This window comes from Macrotis lagotis, chromosome 5 (genome assembly GCF_037893015.1).
Source record: "Macrotis lagotis isolate mMagLag1 chromosome 5, bilby.v1.9.chrom.fasta, whole genome shotgun sequence".
NCBI lineage: Eukaryota > Metazoa > Chordata > Mammalia > Peramelemorphia > Peramelidae > Macrotis > Macrotis lagotis.
In genome coordinates this window covers 111,684,902-111,703,540 of record NC_133662.1, presented here as the reverse complement: position 1 = coordinate 111,703,540, position 18,639 = coordinate 111,684,902, and the positions used below count along the sequence as shown (strand labels likewise).

The 18,639-nt window shown below is 40.3% G+C and overlaps 2 protein-coding genes across 2 annotated transcripts in view; both read left to right on the top strand.

Moving 5' to 3' along the window:
- LOC141487799 (putative methyltransferase-like protein 24) overlaps positions 1-4,212 on the top strand; it is an 88,349-nt gene extending 84,137 nt beyond the window's left edge. Inside the window, exon 3 of the mRNA XM_074187342.1 lies at positions 4,069-4,212. Within this exon, the coding sequence (XP_074043443.1) occupies positions 4,069-4,212 (144 nt within the window). The remainder of the gene's footprint in view (positions 1-4,068) is intronic.
- Positions 4,130-18,639, top strand: part of LOC141487798 (putative methyltransferase-like protein 24) — a 328,482-nt gene continuing 313,972 nt past the window's right edge. The window contains exon 1 of the mRNA XM_074187341.1: positions 4,130-4,208. Coding sequence (XP_074043442.1) covers positions 4,188-4,208 — 21 coding nt within the window. The 5' untranslated portion in view covers positions 4,130-4,187. The remainder of the gene's footprint in view (positions 4,209-18,639) is intronic.

Here is an 18,639-nt window from a genome sequence, read left to right as displayed (position 1 = left end):
AAGTAGGATGTTTATGAATTTGAAATGAGGCATTTTTTAAATCATTGATTCCTTTTGATTTTAAATCACTGATTCCTCTAGTTAATGGTACTGCAAAAGCATAATGATGGTATTTGAAATGCATTTTGCCTAATGAGTATAATTTTTCAAGCACTTTTTCTATCCATTCAGCTTCAGAACACAAAAATGAAGCAGGATACAATAGTCACTAAAATTAGATTTGTCCACATAATTTTGTTTTCTAGAGTATACCTTCTTAATCTATCCATCCAGTTTTTAATGATTTAAATTGCAAGGGGAAAATTAAGCAAGAATTATACGATTTGCATTATCTATGTTATTCTAGTTTCATTTATTTATTTTCAGGGGATTTCCTGGATCCTTGACTATAAATTTCATCCAGAAAATGAAAGTAACCAACATTGAAATTTATTTTTTTTAAGAGAATTATAATTGGGAAACTGTCCATTATTCCCAGTTGGTATTTGATGTTAATGCCTTTGAAAGATGACAATAAAAAGCATACAGACAAGAAATTCCTTCATTTTATTATGATCCTTTGAGAGAAGGTAGGACTATAAAAAAGATATTGGAATGGAGGACTTTTCTTTCTAATAATGACAACAAATATACTTGGTGAGATCAAATATGTGGAAGGAAAAGAAATGCATTTTCCAATCCCCTATATCCTGCAATTTTCATCTAAGTGAAAAAAATAATCCTCAGTCATAACTTCCCCCTTAATAAAAGTTTATAAGCATGCATTAAATATAAATAACAGAAAGGATGTTAGCTGTTCTCTTGTCCAACCCTCTCAATTTACAAAAGAGGATACTGAGGCCTAAAGAGGCCCAATATTTTACCACATAATAGTTATTAAACAAAAGTTTGTGGAATTGAATTAAGTGAACTGTTCAGGTGGAGAGTCAGAACTAGACCCTAAGCTTTCTGAACTCTCCTCTCTCCCATTTTAGAAGGTTTTTCCTTTTATACCCTAAATACCCTGTGTTAATTAAAGTTTGTTTTTTTTAAGGTGGGGAGACATTTGGGGAGACACTCAGTGACTTGCCAGGATCACACAGTCAGTGTCTGAGGTCAAATTTGAACTCAGCTCTTCCTGACATCTGCCAGTGCTTTATTCACTGCACTACTTAGTTGCCCTTACTAGTTAAAGTTCTTGAAAGGAGGTTCAATATTGCTTTGTGTTTTTAAAAAAATGTTTATTTCTTGTGTTTGTTTCAATACAACATAAAAAAAATAGACAAAGACTAGGAAAAAGAAGGGAGCAAGAGGAAAGAAGCAATAGATGATACTAGGATTATGAGATTTACTTTTATTAAAAATTTATTTGTTTATTTTGAATTTCACAACTTTTCCTCTAATCTCGTCTCCCTTCCCCCACCCCCCACAGAAGGCAGTCTGTTAGTCTTTACATTGTTTCCATGATATACATTGATTTAAGTTGAATGTGATGAGAGAAAATCATATCCTTAAGGAAAAGAAATTAAGCATAAGAGATAGCAAAATTACATAATAAGATAATGGGTTTTTTTAAATTAAAGTAATACCTTTAATTTAGAAAATAATCCTGATATCTTATTGTCTAATCTTGCTATCTCTTTTACTTTATGTTTCTTCCTTAAGGATATAATTCCTCTCTCATCACATTCAATTTGGATCAATGTATACCCTGGAAACAATGTAAAGACTAACAGACTGCCTTCTGTGGGGGGAGGGAAGTAAAATTAGGGGGAAAATTGTAAAACTCAACATAAATTAAATTTTTAAAAATTAAAAAAAATAAATTAAAGGTAATAAATAATCTTTGGTCTTTGTTCAAACTCCATGATTCTTTCTCTGGATACAGATGGTATTCTCCATTGCAGATATCCCCAAATTGTCCCTGATTGTTGCACTGATGGAATGAGCAAGTCTGTTAAGGTTGATTAACACCCCCATGTTGCTGTTAGGGTGTGCAGTGTTCTGTGAGATTTCTTTTTTATTCCTCTTCAACCTTTCCTCAGGTCCCTCCCCCAATCCCCCAATTTAAATCTATACTTAGAATTTGCTGAAAAATATGTGGCAAGAGTGGTTGGCCAGGTAACTATCAAGCATTAGGAAGACTGATGAAGTTGATGAGAATAACCCAATTAGCTGCGTTTCTATTATATTTCCAAAGCACTTTCAAACAACATGGCATTAAAAAAATATATTTTGCATTTTACATGTTTCCTTGTCTCCTGGAAAGTAGCTTAGACCTGCCTTCAATTCATAGATCTTCTTTATAAAATGAAGCATTTTTGCTGTGCTTCCTCCTGGTCTGGGAAAACATAGAATTGCTTGGTAAGATCGCTATCTTGGCAACAGTAAATGTTGCTTTTAGCTCTTACAGCTGCAGCTGTACAAGCCATGTAAGCTCTCAAAAGTCTCCCCAAATGAATAGCATGTTTTCTTAGGGTACAAGTGAGATCAGAGAGTTTGACTTTTTTTTTTTGATATTCATTTTCTTTGCTTTTCTTACTTGTTTTATTTTGAAACACTAATGATCTGAGGATCCCTCTTATCTGTTGGACTGGGATATCTTCTAGAGCATTGGGCATTTACTTTGATCCCCTTTTCTATGGAATATGTGCTTATGGGATGGCTAGAGAGAAGAGCTCCCTTTTCATTTTCTGGAAATTCTAATAAAGAGAAAATTCTAGAAGGAGAAAGGAAGAGGAGGAAAAGAGACAGACAAAAGAAAGGGGGGGAGAAAGAGGACAGAAAGGGAGAGAAACACACACACACACACAGACAGAGAGACAGAAATAGAGAGTGATAGAGACAGAGAGGGAGAGGGAGACAGACAGACAGACAGACACAAACTCACACACAGAATGAGAGACAGACAGACAGACAGATAGACAGAGACACAGAGAGAAATTTCTCTTCAGTGCCTTTTGCAGCCTACCAAATAGGCAGTTTCTCCTGATTCTGTAGTTAATCAATCTTTGACATAACTGGACTAATTAGGAGTTGCTTAAGATATGTGTCTTTGAGCAAGGGAGTAGAAGGCATGTCCCACAGAATACCTGAGCATATGTCCAGCTCCATGGGAGTTTTCCCCAGTCCAGAAAAACAGAGAGTTCCATAAATCATCTCTCTTTATTTTACAGAAGAGTTTAGTTTTTATTATTGAAGAAAATTTTCTCATTTGGATCGTGATATCCTCTTTTTTAATGGAGGCTAGAAGAACATTGAAAGACAGGAAACATGCATAAATTGCATAGCTGGACCTGAAATCTTTCTGAATTCAAATTCGACCTCAGATACTTACTGTGTGACCCTGAGCAAGTCTCTTCACCTTGTTTACCTCAGTTTCCTCATCTGTAAAATGAGCTGGAGAAAGAAATGGCAAATCACTCTAATATTTTTGCCAAATGTGATCATAGAGTTTGGCATAATTGAAAAATGACTGAGTTACAATAAATCATTTATGAACTGTGTAACTTTGTATGTTACTTAATTTCTCTGGGCCTTAGTAATTTCAGTTATGAGATCAGGGTTTGCTAATTTTTTGTCTTTGTGCCCTAACACAATGCCTGATGCTTAATAAATGCTGATCATTTATCCATATTATATATATTATATACTAGCATTGTAAATTCTGATCAATAAATGCTTCAATAAATTAAACTGAATTGACAAGCTGACTTCTACCAAATCTAAAGTCTTATTCTACTTAGCTTCCTCTATGTTACAGTTAAAATGTTTCCCTCAACAGTATTTTAAAAAAGTTTTCCTTCCTATCAGCTTCTTACCAAAATCCAATGCAACTAAACAAAACAAGTAGCTTTCCACTATTTTCCAAAAGAAAGGTAAGCTTATAGGAACAGTGTCTCCAGGGGCTCCCTCTATTTTTTATGTTTAGTTTTGGTTTTTTTAAGCATTTAAAATGTTGTGCTTCCTCCCTTTAACTCTTATAGCCTGTAGAGGCTATAAGCACATTCAATTTTGACTTAAAATATTTTTTAAAAAATGTTATGTGACTTAAAATATTTTTTTAAAAATGTTATGTGACCTTTACAGATTTCATGCAACCACTTGGTCCCTAGTGGCCTGACAAGTGAATCTGGAAACACAAAGAAGCCCTGGTCTATCTGTCTTGATGAGAAGTTCAACTTGGCTCATCAAATCCAAAATAAACGATGCCGTCTTTACTCTTTGGGGTGAGTATATAAGGCAAAGGAAAAATCAAATCCACTTCTACCATCTGGGACTGTTTCAGTATCATCCAAAGGCCCATGGAGTCAAGTTTTAAAGAATATTATTGGTTCTTTACTTGTCTCACTGAAGACATATCTGTCTATCATCTGCTTGTACCTGGAGGGCACATGGAGTTTGTTTGCCACTAATTTCACTCTTTCCAAGGCTTGCTTGTCTTTCCCTTCCTTTTATGGCAGTAAATTGACAGCTTCAGCTTTCAACAGGGATATGGTTTACATGATTGTAGCTCATGAATTTAGGATTAAATTAAGCTTCCATATAAGAGAGAGAAGGGATTCTGGCTAATTAGAAGGGCTCAGGGAGAAGCATCATCTCAGGCACAGTGATTACCATATACACAAGGGAGATGACTAGAGTTGCATAAAAGATTCCTGGGATAATAATCAAACAGTAAGATATTTTTGTATATTTTAAGGGAAATGGGTAGAATTTTTTCATCATGCATGAGTCTTTTAGAATTGTCTTCAATCGCTGTATTGATTGTAGTAACCAAGACATTCACAGTTGATCAATATGACATCATTGTTGTTAGCACACACAATAATCTCCCAGTTCTTCTCAATTTACTTTGCATCAATTCAGAGAGATCTTGCATGGATTTTGGTCTTTTCCCCTGAAACCATTCCCACCCTATCATTTCTTATAGCACTATAGATTACAATCATATGTTAAAACTTGTTTAGTCATTGCCCAATTGATTAGTATCACTTCAATTTTCCAATTCTTTGCCACCATAAAAAATAGTTTCTATAAAATTTTTTTTTGCACATAGAGGTTCTTTTCTTTTTCCCTTGATTGCTTTGGGGTACAGACCCAGTTGTGGTATTGCTGGGTCAAAGGGTACAAACAGTTTTAAAATCCTTTGAACATGGTTTCAAATTACTCTCTCAGAATGTTTGGACCAAAACACAGCTCTACCAACAGTTTAGAGGTGTACCTATTTTTCCTCATCCCCTCTGGAATTTGTCATTTCTGAAAAGTGTGAAGTGATACCACAGAGTCTTTTTAATTTGTATCTCTCTAATCAATTGTGATTTAGAGCATTTTTTCACATGATTGTGTATAACTTTGATTTCTTCTGACAACTGCCTGGTCATAGCTTTTGATCATTTATCATATAGGGAATGGTCTTTTTGGGGTTAATAAATGATTCATTTCTCTCTCTCTCTCTCTCTCTCTCTCTCTCTCTCTCTCTCTCTCTCTATATATATATATATATATATATATATATACACATATATATATATATATATGTGTGTGTGTGTGTGTGTGTGTGTGTGTGTGTATGAAATGAAACCTTTGTCCAAGAAACTTATTATAAAATTTTCTTTGTATTACTCTCTATGTCACCTTTGAGCAAAATGTAGTTCTTACTGATTTTTCTTTTAATTAGGCCCACTTTTTTTCTTTTGCTTTGTCTGAGATTGCTATTCCTACCTTTTTTTTAAACTTCAGTTAAAGCATATTAGATTCTGCTCAAGTCCTTTATTTTAATTTTGTGTGTCTTTTTGTTTTTATTGTAAACAATATGTAGTTGGAGTCTGATTTCTTTTTTTTATAAAGGCTTATTTATTTTCCAATTATATGCAATAGTAGTTTTTATCTATCACTTTTTTGCAGTGTTTTGAATTTTACAATTTCCCCTCCCTCCCTTCCCTCCCCCCCCCACAGAAGGCAGTCTAATAATCTTTACATTGTTTCCATGCTATATATATTGATCAAAATCGAATGTGTGAGAGAAAAATCATATCCATGAAGAAAAAATAAAATATATGAGATAGAAAAATTAAGTAGTAAATAAGAAAACTTTTTTTTAAATGAAGGCAATAGTCTTTGGTATTTGTTTAAACTCCACAGTTCTTTCTCTGGATAAGATGGTAATCTCTATCACAGATACCCTAAAATTGTCGCTGATTATTGTACTGATGGAATGAGCAAGTCCATTAAGCTTGATCATCACCCCATGTTGCTGTTGCACTGTACAATGTTTTTCTGGTTCTGCTCATCTCTCTCAGCATCAGTTCCTGCATGTCTTTCAGGCTTCTCTGAAATTGTTCCATAACGTACATATACCACAATTTGTCCAGCCATTCCTCAATTGATGGACATTCACTCAATTTCCAATTCTTTGCTACCACAAACAGGGCTGCTATGAATATTTTTGTACAAGTGATGTTTTTAACCCTTTTCATCCTCTCTTCAGTGTATAGACCCAGTAGTGGTATTGCTGGATCAAAGGGTATACACATTTTTGCTGCCCTTTGGGCATAATTCCAAATTGCTCTCCAGAAAGGTTGGGTGAGTTCACAGCTCCACCAACAATGTATTAGTGTCCTATATTTCCCACATCCCTTTAGGGAAAAATCTCTTAAAGAATGGAAGGAATCCAAGAGATATTTATTAAGTGCCTTACTACTCATTTGGACCTCACAAAAACCCTGGGCAATAGGGTGCTATTCCTATTCTATAGTTGAGGAAACTGAGGCAGATAGAGGTTAAGTCATTTGCACAGGGTCCCTAGTAAGTATCTGAGGATATATTTGAACTCAAATCTTCTTGACTCTAGGCCCAGAGTTTTATCTTCTGTGCTTATTCTTGACTTGACCCCTTAAGGGGTATTAAGAGGTTTCCATCATAAAAAGTTACCAGTGTACAAAGTAGATATTGGATTACAATTTATTTCCCCCACCAAAAGAAATGCTTAAAACACTGAAGACTGATAAGTGTGGAATAACAAATACCCAAAATATAAAACTATAACCAGTCGTAATTCTAGTACTCTGGAAGGTAAAAACAGTTTTGTGGGTCTGTGCAACAGATATTTCCCTTTTATCTCAGACCTGCCTCTCCCATCCAGTCAAGGCATATCTTGGGCTTTCTTCATCTTTTCAGGTATAGACTCTTGCAAATAGTCATTTGAAGATGTTGAAGCAAGGAACCCAAGTACTCTTGAACTCGTGGGATAGTTGTCTAAATTAAAAACACCAGCTCTCAAGCTTATCATCTATTGGTCATAGATTTACCCTCAGGAAAGAAAGAAAATGCCAAAAAAGATAATGGGGGGGGAATAAAATGACTACAACCAATCATTATTGAGGACATGAATTGATGGGATTTACCTAAGAGATCATCTTTCAGGGGTTCTAACCCAATGATTAAATAAGATCCAATGAGCTTTTTTTTAATTTTGATTACTTGAACATAACTAATTTTCTTTGTCTTCCTATGTATTTTATTTTGTGCATTAAAAGCATTGGTCTGAGATAAGGATCCACAGACTTTCCAAGGCAGCTAAAAGGGTCATTAAACAAGAGAGGCTAAGAATGTTTAATCTTAGTATTAGCCCTCATTCTTCAAATCTATAATGGAATAATGAACTAAACCAAAATCACACACAAAAGTAAAGGAAGGGTTTGAACACAGATCTTTGTACTCAAAGTCCAGAAATCCTAAATTCTAGGCAAGCACTTTTCTTAAATTTTGGACCCATTTACACTCTTAAAAAAGTATTAGGGACTTCCAAAAGGATTTTTGTTTATGTAGATTATATCTATTGTTATTATTGGTTACTGTTGCTCAGTTGTTTCTGATTCTTAGTGATTCCATTGGAGTTTTCTTGGCAAAAATACTGGAATAATTTGGTATTTCCTTCTCCAGCTCATTTTATAGATGAGAAAACTGAGGTGAGTAATGTTAAATGAGTGTTTAAGACCAAATTTGAACTCAAGTCTTCCTGACTCCAAGGTCAACACTCTATCTATTGGATCACATAGAAATTAAAATGTTTTAACATTATTATGAAAATAATTTTGGCTTCCTGGATACCCCTGAAAGAGTCTTGGGAACTCTAATTTTTACCATACCTATATAAAGAATAATAATTATAGTTTAATCCAATTATGCAGAATGTTATGAATGGCCGATGATATGTACAAATTATTCCAGGGGTGGGAAAGGAATAAATCTCAAACTTGTGGGTGAGTTAGAGTGATTTCTCCTCCAAGCATTTGAAGACTTCCCCCTAGTGGAATGGGTGAATGAGTACAATTTCTTCCAATGGCTACGAAAATGGCTGAAGCAGGTCTTGTGGAGCCCTTAGTGATTGGTCAGGCATCAGACATAAAAGTCATCAATTCCATTCTGGACCAGCTCCAATGGACTGGACTTTGCTTAGCCCTGAACATTTTTTTAGGGAACTAGCCATGTCCAGGTTTTAACTTGAAGTCTATGGATTCAGAAATAGGTGACTGAGGCAGGTCTTTTCAGTGTGAACTGGCTATATTTTGAAGTTAAGACAAATAATTAATGAAGACAGAATTTATTTCATAGTACATCGAAAAAGACTAAGATCACTGAAGAAATAATTACACAGGCCCTTGGGAGGTATTCATTTTTTATTTTTAAAAATATTTAAAAATCTGTCTTTAATATTGTTTTCATTAAGAATCAGAAGTTTTAGAGTTTGAAGTTTTAGAGTTCACCTGTCTGATTCCTTCATTTTGCAGATAATGAAAAAACTAAGACCCAGAAAGATGAATTCACCCAATATCACAATGGAAAAAAAATATAGCCAGAATGCAAAATCAAGTTTCCTGATACTAAATCTAGGGTTTTTTCCTACTCATAATGCTGACTCATTCCTTTCTTTCACAACTATCTTTTTATATTTTACTTAATATTATATCCACTAGAATAACTCATTAAAGTTATATGTAGAAACCTTTTAGGATACTTCCACAATTTAGCACTCACAAGTCTGTAGGTTTAGTCCTTAGGGAGCCATCTAGTACCCCATGTTCTAGATTACTCTGCGGGGGGGGGGGGGTCTGAACTTTTAAATTAATATGCACAGTAGACAGTGCTAAACATGGAGTCAGAAAAACTCAAGTCTTATCTCTTGAGTTGAAATTTTGCCTTAGACACTTACTAGCTGTGAGATACTGAATAAGTTATTCAATCCTGTTGGCTTCAGTTTCCTCATCTGTAAAGTGAACTGGAGAAGGAAATGACAAACAACTTCAGTAACTTTGCCAAGAACCCCATGAAGAGTTGGACACAACTGAAAAATAACTGAATAATAAAAATCACTACCATAGGAAGAGTGGTCACAGACTTGAAAAGTATACTGGTCACCAAGGCAGCTCACTCCTCCAGGGTTACAGGATTCTATTGTCTTTTGTCTTCACATTGTTCCCCTGCTGACTGAATGAAGCATTTCTACAGGCAATTCATTTGTTAGAGCTCTCTGGTTCCTCATCTCTCTTCAGCTTGACTGTTGACTATCAGGAATAGTATCTTTCCTAGAATCTATAATCATTTGTCTTTTCTGTTGCCATGTTCCTTGAAACTGCTTTACACCCTGTAATTTTCTCTACTGGAGTCAGAAGGTAATGTCTCTGAGTCCCTTCCAGATAGAGGGGAAAAGTTGAAGAGGGAAATCTCCCTAACATATAAGGAGTCATGCTTCACAAAGCTACTCTCTCCCTCAATCCCAATACTTTTGTCTGGAAATCTTATTTTTTTAAAGGTCATTAAGGCTATCATTGGGTCAGCTAGGTGGTACAATGGATAGAGTGCTGAGCTCAGAGTCAGGAAGACTCATCTTCCTGAGTTCAAATTTGATCTCAGATACTTGCTGGTTGTTTGACCCTGGGCAAGTCCCTTAACCCTGTTTGCCTCAATTTCCTCATTTGTAAAATAGCTGGAGAAGGAAATGGCAAACCACTACAGTATTATTGCTAGGAAAATGCCAAATGGGGTCATAAAGAGTCAGACAGATAATATAACCAACGATTAAAAATCTTAAAAAAAATAGTTCTTTCCAATTTGCCTCCTTCCTATTTTTCTAGTCTTATTTCACTTTACTCCTCTCTAGACACTGAAATCCAACTCTACTGTCTTACCTGCTGTTCTGCATAAACAATTTTGCATCTCCTATCTCTGTGTCTTTACTCTGACTGTCCCGCATGCCTGGAATAGACTCTTTCCCAGCTCTGATCCTCCAAATATTTGGTTTCTTTCAAGACTTAAGAAGACTACCTTCTACTGGAAGCCTTTGTTAGTTCATCCCAGCTGCCTGTGCATTTTTTTTCCAAAAGTAATTTATAATAGTTTTGTATATGTTTTCTATTCTCCATTAAAATACAAATTTCTCCAAAGCAGAGTGTCATGTTTGACTTTATATCTCAATCACTTAGTATAGTTTTTTGGCACATACTAGGTTTTTTAATAAGTGATTGTTGAATAATTGTATAGGAACACACATTTGATAGAAGACAGAAGTCCTAAACCTGATTCTCTACATAGATAAAATACTTTTGACTCTTGACCCCTCACTACCATAACTCAGGGCTATGATTCCTTGGGTTTTATCCATGAGATACAATTTATTCCATCTTCTACCATTTTATCCTTCCCCCCCATCCCAAATGTTCATTTCTTAGAGGAACATGTCTAATTGTTATCCTCTCCTACCCTTTACATTGTGGTTAATGGAGGAGTCAGAGCAATGAAACCTTTGGACCATATAGTTATGGGTTGTTTGTTAGAAGTTCTAAGCTTTATCAGTTTTCAGTGAGGGCTAAGAACTAGTCAAGGGGTAGGAGGAGGCACAATGACAATGGGTTTTCCAGGTAGTAGAGAGAAGGAAAGTGAAGGAGTATAGTTATATAGTTGTTCCTTAAGGAACCAGGAACACATCTGGAAACAAAAGAAAGATTAACTACACTCTTTCCTGTCTCAGATGCCATTCTCAGCACTCTTTTTTTTTTCTTTTTACTTTAGAGATCATTTAATCAAACACCATGGTTTTAAAGATGACAAATGCAAGGTTAAAGGAGGAGAAAGGAATTGCCCTAATTAACACAGTATTCAAACTCCTGACTCCCACCCCATCTTTTTCTGCTTCAGTCTACCTTTTTATTTCAAAGATAGTCCTTTTTTTTAACAATGATTTTACTCAAAAGACTCTTTTTTGGTTAATTTCTTCTTTTTGTTTCTCTATTTTTCCAACTACATGTAACTGTAGTTTTCAATAATCATTTTTTTACATTTTTCTTTCTCCCTCAACAGAAAGCAATGTAATACAGGTTCTATATCTATGACCATGCTAAACATAGATCCATATTAATCATGTTGTGAGAGAAGAATCACATCCAAATGAAAGCAAAAATTTAGAGAGAAAAACAAGACAGCATTTTTTAAAGAAAAAAATGAAGATTATAAACTTTAGTCTGCTCCACAGTTCCTTCTCTGGATATGGATGGTATTCTCCATCAACAAGTCTTTTAGTATTGTCTTTGATTATTGTACTACCAAAATGATCAAGTACAAGCAGCTAGATGGTGCATTTCTTAGAGCACTGGCCCTGGAATCAGGAGTAGCTGACTTCAAATCTAGCTTCAGACATTTAATAATTGCCTACCTGTGTGATCTTGGGCAAGTCACTTAGCCCCATTGCCTTAAATAAATAATTTTTTTTTTTAAAAATTAGAAATGATCAAGTTCATCATGATTGATCATTACCCCAGGTTGCTGTTAATATGTATAATGTTCTTCTGATTCTGCTCAGTTTATGGAAGTCTTTCCATGCTTTTCTGAAATACCATTCCTCATGGTTTCTTATAGAGCAATAGTGTTCCATAACATTCATATACCACAATTTATTTAGCCATTCCTTAATTGATAGGTATCCCCTCAAATTCTAATTCTTTGCTACCATGAAAAAGCTGTTATATTTTTGTACATGAGGGTTTTTTCTCTTTTTCATAATATATTTGAAAAACAGATTTAATTGTGGTATTGCTGGATCAAAGGGTTTGCATAGTTTTATTGCTCTTTGGGCATAATTTCAAGTTGCTCTCCAGAAAAATTAGTTCACAACTCTACCTATAATGCATTAATGTCCCAGTTGCCCCTCCCATATTGATCATTTTCCTTTTTTGTTATATTGACCAATCTAATAAGTGTGAGATAGTACCTCAGAATTGTTTTAACTTGCATTTCTCTAATTACGATTTAGAGCCTTTTTTTAGAGCATTTTTATTTGACTATAGATAGCTTAAATTTCTTTATCTGAGAATTTCCTTTTCATATCCTTTGATCATTTTTCAATTACATTCTCAGTACTCTTAATGACTAAATCCAGTTTAGTAGGATTTTAGAAGCATGAATTATGTATTTTTGAGAGAGATTTATATCTCTTTCAACTGCTTACTATTGATGGAAATCCCTTTAATGGAAGACAAAGTTATTCAATGAGAGAGAGAGAGAGAGAGAGAGAGAGAGAGAGAGAGAGGAGAGAGAGAGAGAGAAAGGAAGAGAGGGAGATGGAACAAAATGCAAATATGACTGAGAGAATAATTCTCTCTCATTTTTTCTGCAGCATAATTCCCTGATTAGCTGGCACTGCTCATTTGTTCCTCCTGATGTCTTTCTGAATATTTTACATACAGAAGGGACACATGTGTGTTGTGTCTTTAAGCCCTTGGGTTAATATGTGAAGATAAACATTTACATGCATAAATTACATAATTATATTTATCAGTAGATAATTAACCACAGAACTGAACTTCTGTTTATAGATGTGGCTATTTGCATCTCTGGCAAAGATAGGTACATTTAAAGGACATTTTTTCTACATCCATATTTGTGAATCCAGTTCATTTACTGCTATTAGCATGGCACAAAATGTATTTATATATAAAGTTCTGATGAGTTTGCTTTCAAATACATTTTCCAAGGCACACACCTGGGGTCCAAATTGGTCAATTTCATATTTTCATTAAAAAGTAGAAGCATCTCAGTTTAGTCTCAGAATGCAGTTAAAGTCCCCCCCTGCCGGGTTTTTATTTACAACGCCGGCTTCTTTATGCTAGTCCGTCCTCTTACTCACCAGTCCAATGCGTGATGAGTCTTCGGGGTACCTCCGGCCCCCACTCTTTGATGGGGGAAGAACCAGACAGAGCGCCTGAGGTGGGTAATCAGTCTTTATTCTTCTGTGATCACATTCCCGCTCCCCCCCACCTCTCAGCAGACCCTTTTATCCCCTCTGTCCTCCCTCCCATGAACTCTTACCCAATGAGGGGCCGAGTTCTGTAACATTCCCTTATAAGGTGATTATGTTTCCCCCTCTAAGCGACCGCCAAGCCTCTTCCCCCCGCCCCCAACATCTCCCCCTTTCTGTTTTACAAGGTTATCACTTGGTGTGACCTTAAGCGGTGCTGAGGTTAGCCTTAAGCGGTGTCATTTCTACTGGCCTCTGATAGCCGGGGGCGAGGAACCCTGTCTTAGGTCATCTCCTTCAACCCAGGACCTTGCCCGTCCTAGGCGCCCGACACCCTCAGGGCCTGTCTTAGGTGGCTGGGTCAGGAGAAGTTGCCCGTCTTGGGGTTTACCTCGTCTTACCCCTAGGTGTCACATGTCATGCATGGCGGCTAGCCAGACTTGGGGATCCGCCGGGGGCGAGGAACCCTGTCTTAGGTCATCTCCTTCAACCCAGGACCTTGCCCGTCTTAGGTGGCTGGGTCAGGAGAAGTTGCCCGTCTTGGGGTTTACCTCGTCTTACCCCTAGGTGTCACATGTCATGCATGGCGGCTAGCCAGACTTGGGGATCCTCCCCCGTCTCCATGGCCATGAAGGCTTTCTGAGTAAGAAGCATATAGCCCCTCTGTCGCCTAGCTAGGCGGCAGAAACAGACAACAAGTAGGGTGATTCCCAGAATCAGCGTCCTTGTTCACCCTCAAGGGGGTATCCTCCCGCCATCTGGCAATCCCTCCATGGTATGGGATCCTCGATGTCTTCCCCTGTGGCCACACATGAGGGGCCCCACCGAGGCAGAAGGGAGCCCCATCGATGTATTGGTCACTAGCAGGCGAGGGTAGATCGGGGAGTTCCGTGCTACCGGAAGGGGAGAGGGAATAACTCGGAGTATTCCCCATGTCGGATTTCCTTCAGATGGAGCACCTCCAAGGATCCCTACGATGATCAGAAGGCCTGAAAAAGAAAGAAATTCCTCTCACCCCGTAGGGTTGGGCATTAATCAAGGTCTCTTATCTTGTAAACAGGGAGCCATCTTTCTGGCTCTTCTATCTTATCCTCGGGATGAAATGACAGGTGGCCCTGTCTTCTGTTCTTTACCGTTACAGGGCCATGCCAACCTCCCTCTTCATCTCTCCACATGACTTTAGAGCCTGGTAGGGCCTTGGTGGGAGAGGGCAGGAGCGTTGGTTCTTTCTTAGCATGTCCTTTTGGGGAGAAAAATCTCTGGGCGGCTGTAGTGCCGTCATCTCTGACTTGTAGGAAATTCATGGTAAATAGTACCTGAGACAGGTCTGAATGGGTCAGTGACCTGCCAACTCCCCCTTTCTGTTTAAAAAGATAGGATGTAGCAGAGTATCCATGTAAAGCTGGCACAGGGTGGGGCTATTGGCCATTCCCTGAGGTAGGACGGTGAACTGATAACGTTTACTGGGGGCTTGGAAATTGATCGCGGGGAGGGAAAAGGCAAATTTTTCTTTGTCCTCCGGGTGGAGGGGAATGCTATAGAAGCAGTCTTTAACATCAATCACTATAATAGTCCACCCTTGCGGGACTGCAGTGGGCATAGGGAGACCAGGTTGGAGGGTCCCCATGGGTACCATGTTGGCATTTACTGCCCGAAGATCAATCAACATTCTCCAACTCCCCCCTTTCTTTTTTATGACAAAGACGGGGGAGTTATACGGGCTAAGGGACGGTTCCACTTTGTTCTCGTGCAGGAGGGTCATTACTATGTCTGTGAGGGCGATGAGCTTTTCTTTTGTCAGGGGCCACTGCTCAACCCAAATAGGTTTCTTATTAATCCATGTTATTCTGGGGGAAAAGCTCATCTCTAGAGTGGCCCCAATTAATTTCCCCGCAGGCTATCAGGGGTGGCAAGTGTCAGGTTAAGCTGGCTCAAGATATCTCTACCCCATAATGCATAAGGGAGGTCGGGTAGGCACAGTGGGGTGAAGAGTCCAGATTCTTCCAAAGCTGACCACCGTAAGGCGTGTGCTGCTTTCATGGCAGATCTATTGCCCCCCACCCCCGTCACTGCTTGAGGGCTCTGTAGGAGTGGCCACTCGCGCCTCCACTGTCCCCTATTTATGACAGAGCAATCGGCTCCAGTGTCAATTATCCCTTCGAGCTTCTGATTTTCCACCGTGACGGTTAACAGTGGTCGCCCAGAGCTGACCGGGTGGACCCAGTTCACATGAGCGGGAGGGGCCCCGCAAGGGCAGCGCCTTTCCTACCTCTTGGCCCTGTTTTACCAAGGTGGGAAAAGGGGTGGGGGTTTGTGACCCTTACGGATGTGGGGACTTCCGGGACCAAAAATGACCTGGGTATGGGTGACTAAGTCCACACATCTCTCAGCCCCTGTGATGAGCGCTGGGAAAATATTTAGCTCAATGGGAATCATCGAGGTTTCCCAAGGCCCGATCTCTCTCTGCTGTGTCCCTTCTCTATAGTCAACCCTCACGGGGATAGTCACAGTAATGGGGCCGCTGTCTTCGAGCACGGGGGGGGGGGGGGGGGGGGGGGGGGGGCCCGCGGCCGGGCCCCTCCCTTTCCCTTTTCCCCGACTTCCCTTTGGATCGGCAGAACCTGGCTATGTGACCTGGCTTTCCACAGGAATAACAGGTCGGAACTGAAGTGGAGGGGGGCCGCTGCCTGCACTGTGCTTTGAGGTGCCCTGGCTTTCCGCACCCAAAACAGGTGGGTCTCACCTGCATACCGTGAAGGGCGGTCAGGAGGCTATCCTCCCGGTTCTCCATGGCAGTCACTAAGGCTTGAATTGAATCCTCGCTGGGCATGTCCAGCAATTTGTCAACAATTCCTTCTAATGAAGCGTCGGGGGGAAGGCTGCTAATGGCTGCGATCCCTTTGGGGCGAAGACCCTCTTTAATCAATTGTCTCATAAGTAGATCAGATCCCGGGGGTGTCTCCCATTATACGAGTCACTGTCTCTTTAACCTCGTTCACAAATGAGAGGGGTGTCTGATCTGCTCTCTGCTTCAGCCCAACCAACTTCTGTGTGGCTCTCCCCCCTTTCATGGCTCCAATCTTATCCCAAGCTGCAACATGTGTTTCTTTAACAGTCTCTAGCTCAAACTGGCCATACTGGGCCTGAACAGCAGGGTCAGTATAGGCTCCAGTTCCACACAGGAGGTCAATGGCTAAATCCAGGGGAGTATAACCCCGGGATTTTGCCAGCTTAGAGGCCTCTCTGCGGGCCTGAGCCTTAAAAGCTAAATATAAGGAGGCATCTAAGCACGCGGCTGCAATTTCGTCAAAGTCAGCAGGGGTCCAAGGGTGCGTAGCAAAGAGGTTTTTGCATCAGTCTTTTTACATAAGGGGAGCTTGGGCCGTATTTAGTCACGGCCTCCTTAAGTTCCTTAAGCATCTTAAAAGGGACAGGGCGGTAGTCTCGGGCTCCGGTAAGGGGGGTCCGTAAATACCGGGTAGAGGCCCCAGTCATCCCAGTCCACCTCCTCCCCTTTCTCTATTGCTATGGAGGCACTGGTGGCAAGTAGGCCGGATGGGCGGAGCCCTTGAGGGGATCTCTGAAGGGCGGACAAGGAACACGGGGGATTTTTTGCCTCTGTTTCCTGGCTGGGCCGCCAAGCCTGGGGGCGCGGCAGCTGTCCAATCAGCGCGGACTTCTCCCTCCTCGTCAGCAGCCTCCCGGTCCCACCTACTCACGCTCCTCTTCCTGCCACCCCTGAGGACTGTTTGCACCCCTCCCTTCCCGCGCTCGGAAACTTCCGGCCCTGAATCTCTAAGTGTGCCACATTCATCGCCCTCCCCCTTTTCATTCTGTCTCGGTAAGGAGGGGCATGCGGCATTTTCTTCTCCCTGGGGGCCCCTTGTTCCCCCATTGTTTCTTCTAAGTTCCTCCCACGGATACAGGGGAGGGGGTGGGCCTTCCCTCTTCCTCTGAGCCCTCTGAATCCGATCCCGCCAACGAGCTACCCACCTGAGTGCTAATTGTTCGTGCCAAAGTCACCTTCTGGGGATGCAGGGCTGCATCCACTATCTTATACACTGTAAAATCCTTGGGGGGTCAGTTTTCCCCGGGCAGGTGTCATTATAGGAGGCCATCTGCTGCCCTACCACCTTCCATTTATCTGGTTGGATCCCCACTATGTTGCACCCAAGGGCAGATGTTCCAGATATTCTCAACAAAAGCACGGCACGTCTTGATAGGTAATTTACGGCCCATGCTTAGCGCAGAGTTTATAAAGCTGCGCTGCAACGGCCTCTTTTTCCTCCGGCTCAAAGGCGGGAATACTATTCCGGCCCCCCATGCTGTCTACTAGCCGAGGCTGCAATCCTAACAGGTGGCAGAACTGGAAAGTTCCCGTTCGGCAAAAGAGAAGGAGGCAGCAGGGCACAATCAGACAGGCCAGCACGGCAAGGAGCGTGATTAGAGCAGAAGGAGAAAGGGAGGGGAAAGAAAGCATAGTCAACACAATAGGGATATGTCCTTCAGGCAATATCTGAGAGTAAACGCCCTCTCCTTCCTCCCGGTCGGAAACGACCGAGGCTGTCTGGAGAATCCGACCAGCGGATTCAGACGTTCCCTAGCAAAATCAGGTCCCTGTTCCGGGCGCCACTTGCCGGGTTTTTATTTACAACGCCGGCTTCTTTATGCTAGTCCGTCCTCTTACTCACCAGTCCAACGCGTGATGAGTCTTCGGGGTACCTCCGGCCCCCACTCTTTGATGGGGGAAGAACCAGACAGAGCGCCTGAGGTGGGTAATCAGTCTTTATTCTTCTGTGATCACATTCCCGCTCCCCCCCCACCTCTCAGCAGACCCTTTTATCCCCTCTGTCCTCCCTCCCATGAACTCTTACCCAATGAGGGGCCGAGTTCTGTAACATTCCCTTATAAGGTGATTATGTTTCCCCCGCTAAGCGACCGCCAAGCCTCTTCCCCCCGCCCCCAACACCCCCCCCCTCTCTCTCTGAGCTAGTTTGTTCACTCAACCTGAACTCACACTGGCACATCTGGTGTTCCAGACATGTATGGCCACCAGAGAGATTTGCTCAAACTGTTTTCAAAGTCCTGGGATAACTCTGATGGGGTGAGATCCATTTTTGGTATTTGCCACTGTTGCTTATGAGCCCCCCTCTAGTGTGGTTCCCATTTATATAAAGCCAGTCATTATACCATGATTAACTCTTAAGCACAAAAACATTTACTTAACAGAAAGGCAAAAGCAAAAAATTAATTATAACATTATAATAATTCAGTATAAAGCAAATGAAAGAATGAGTTATATTATAGATTACCCTTAAAGCTGGATCACACTCTCCTACCAATATACACAGTGTCTACATTCAGAGAGT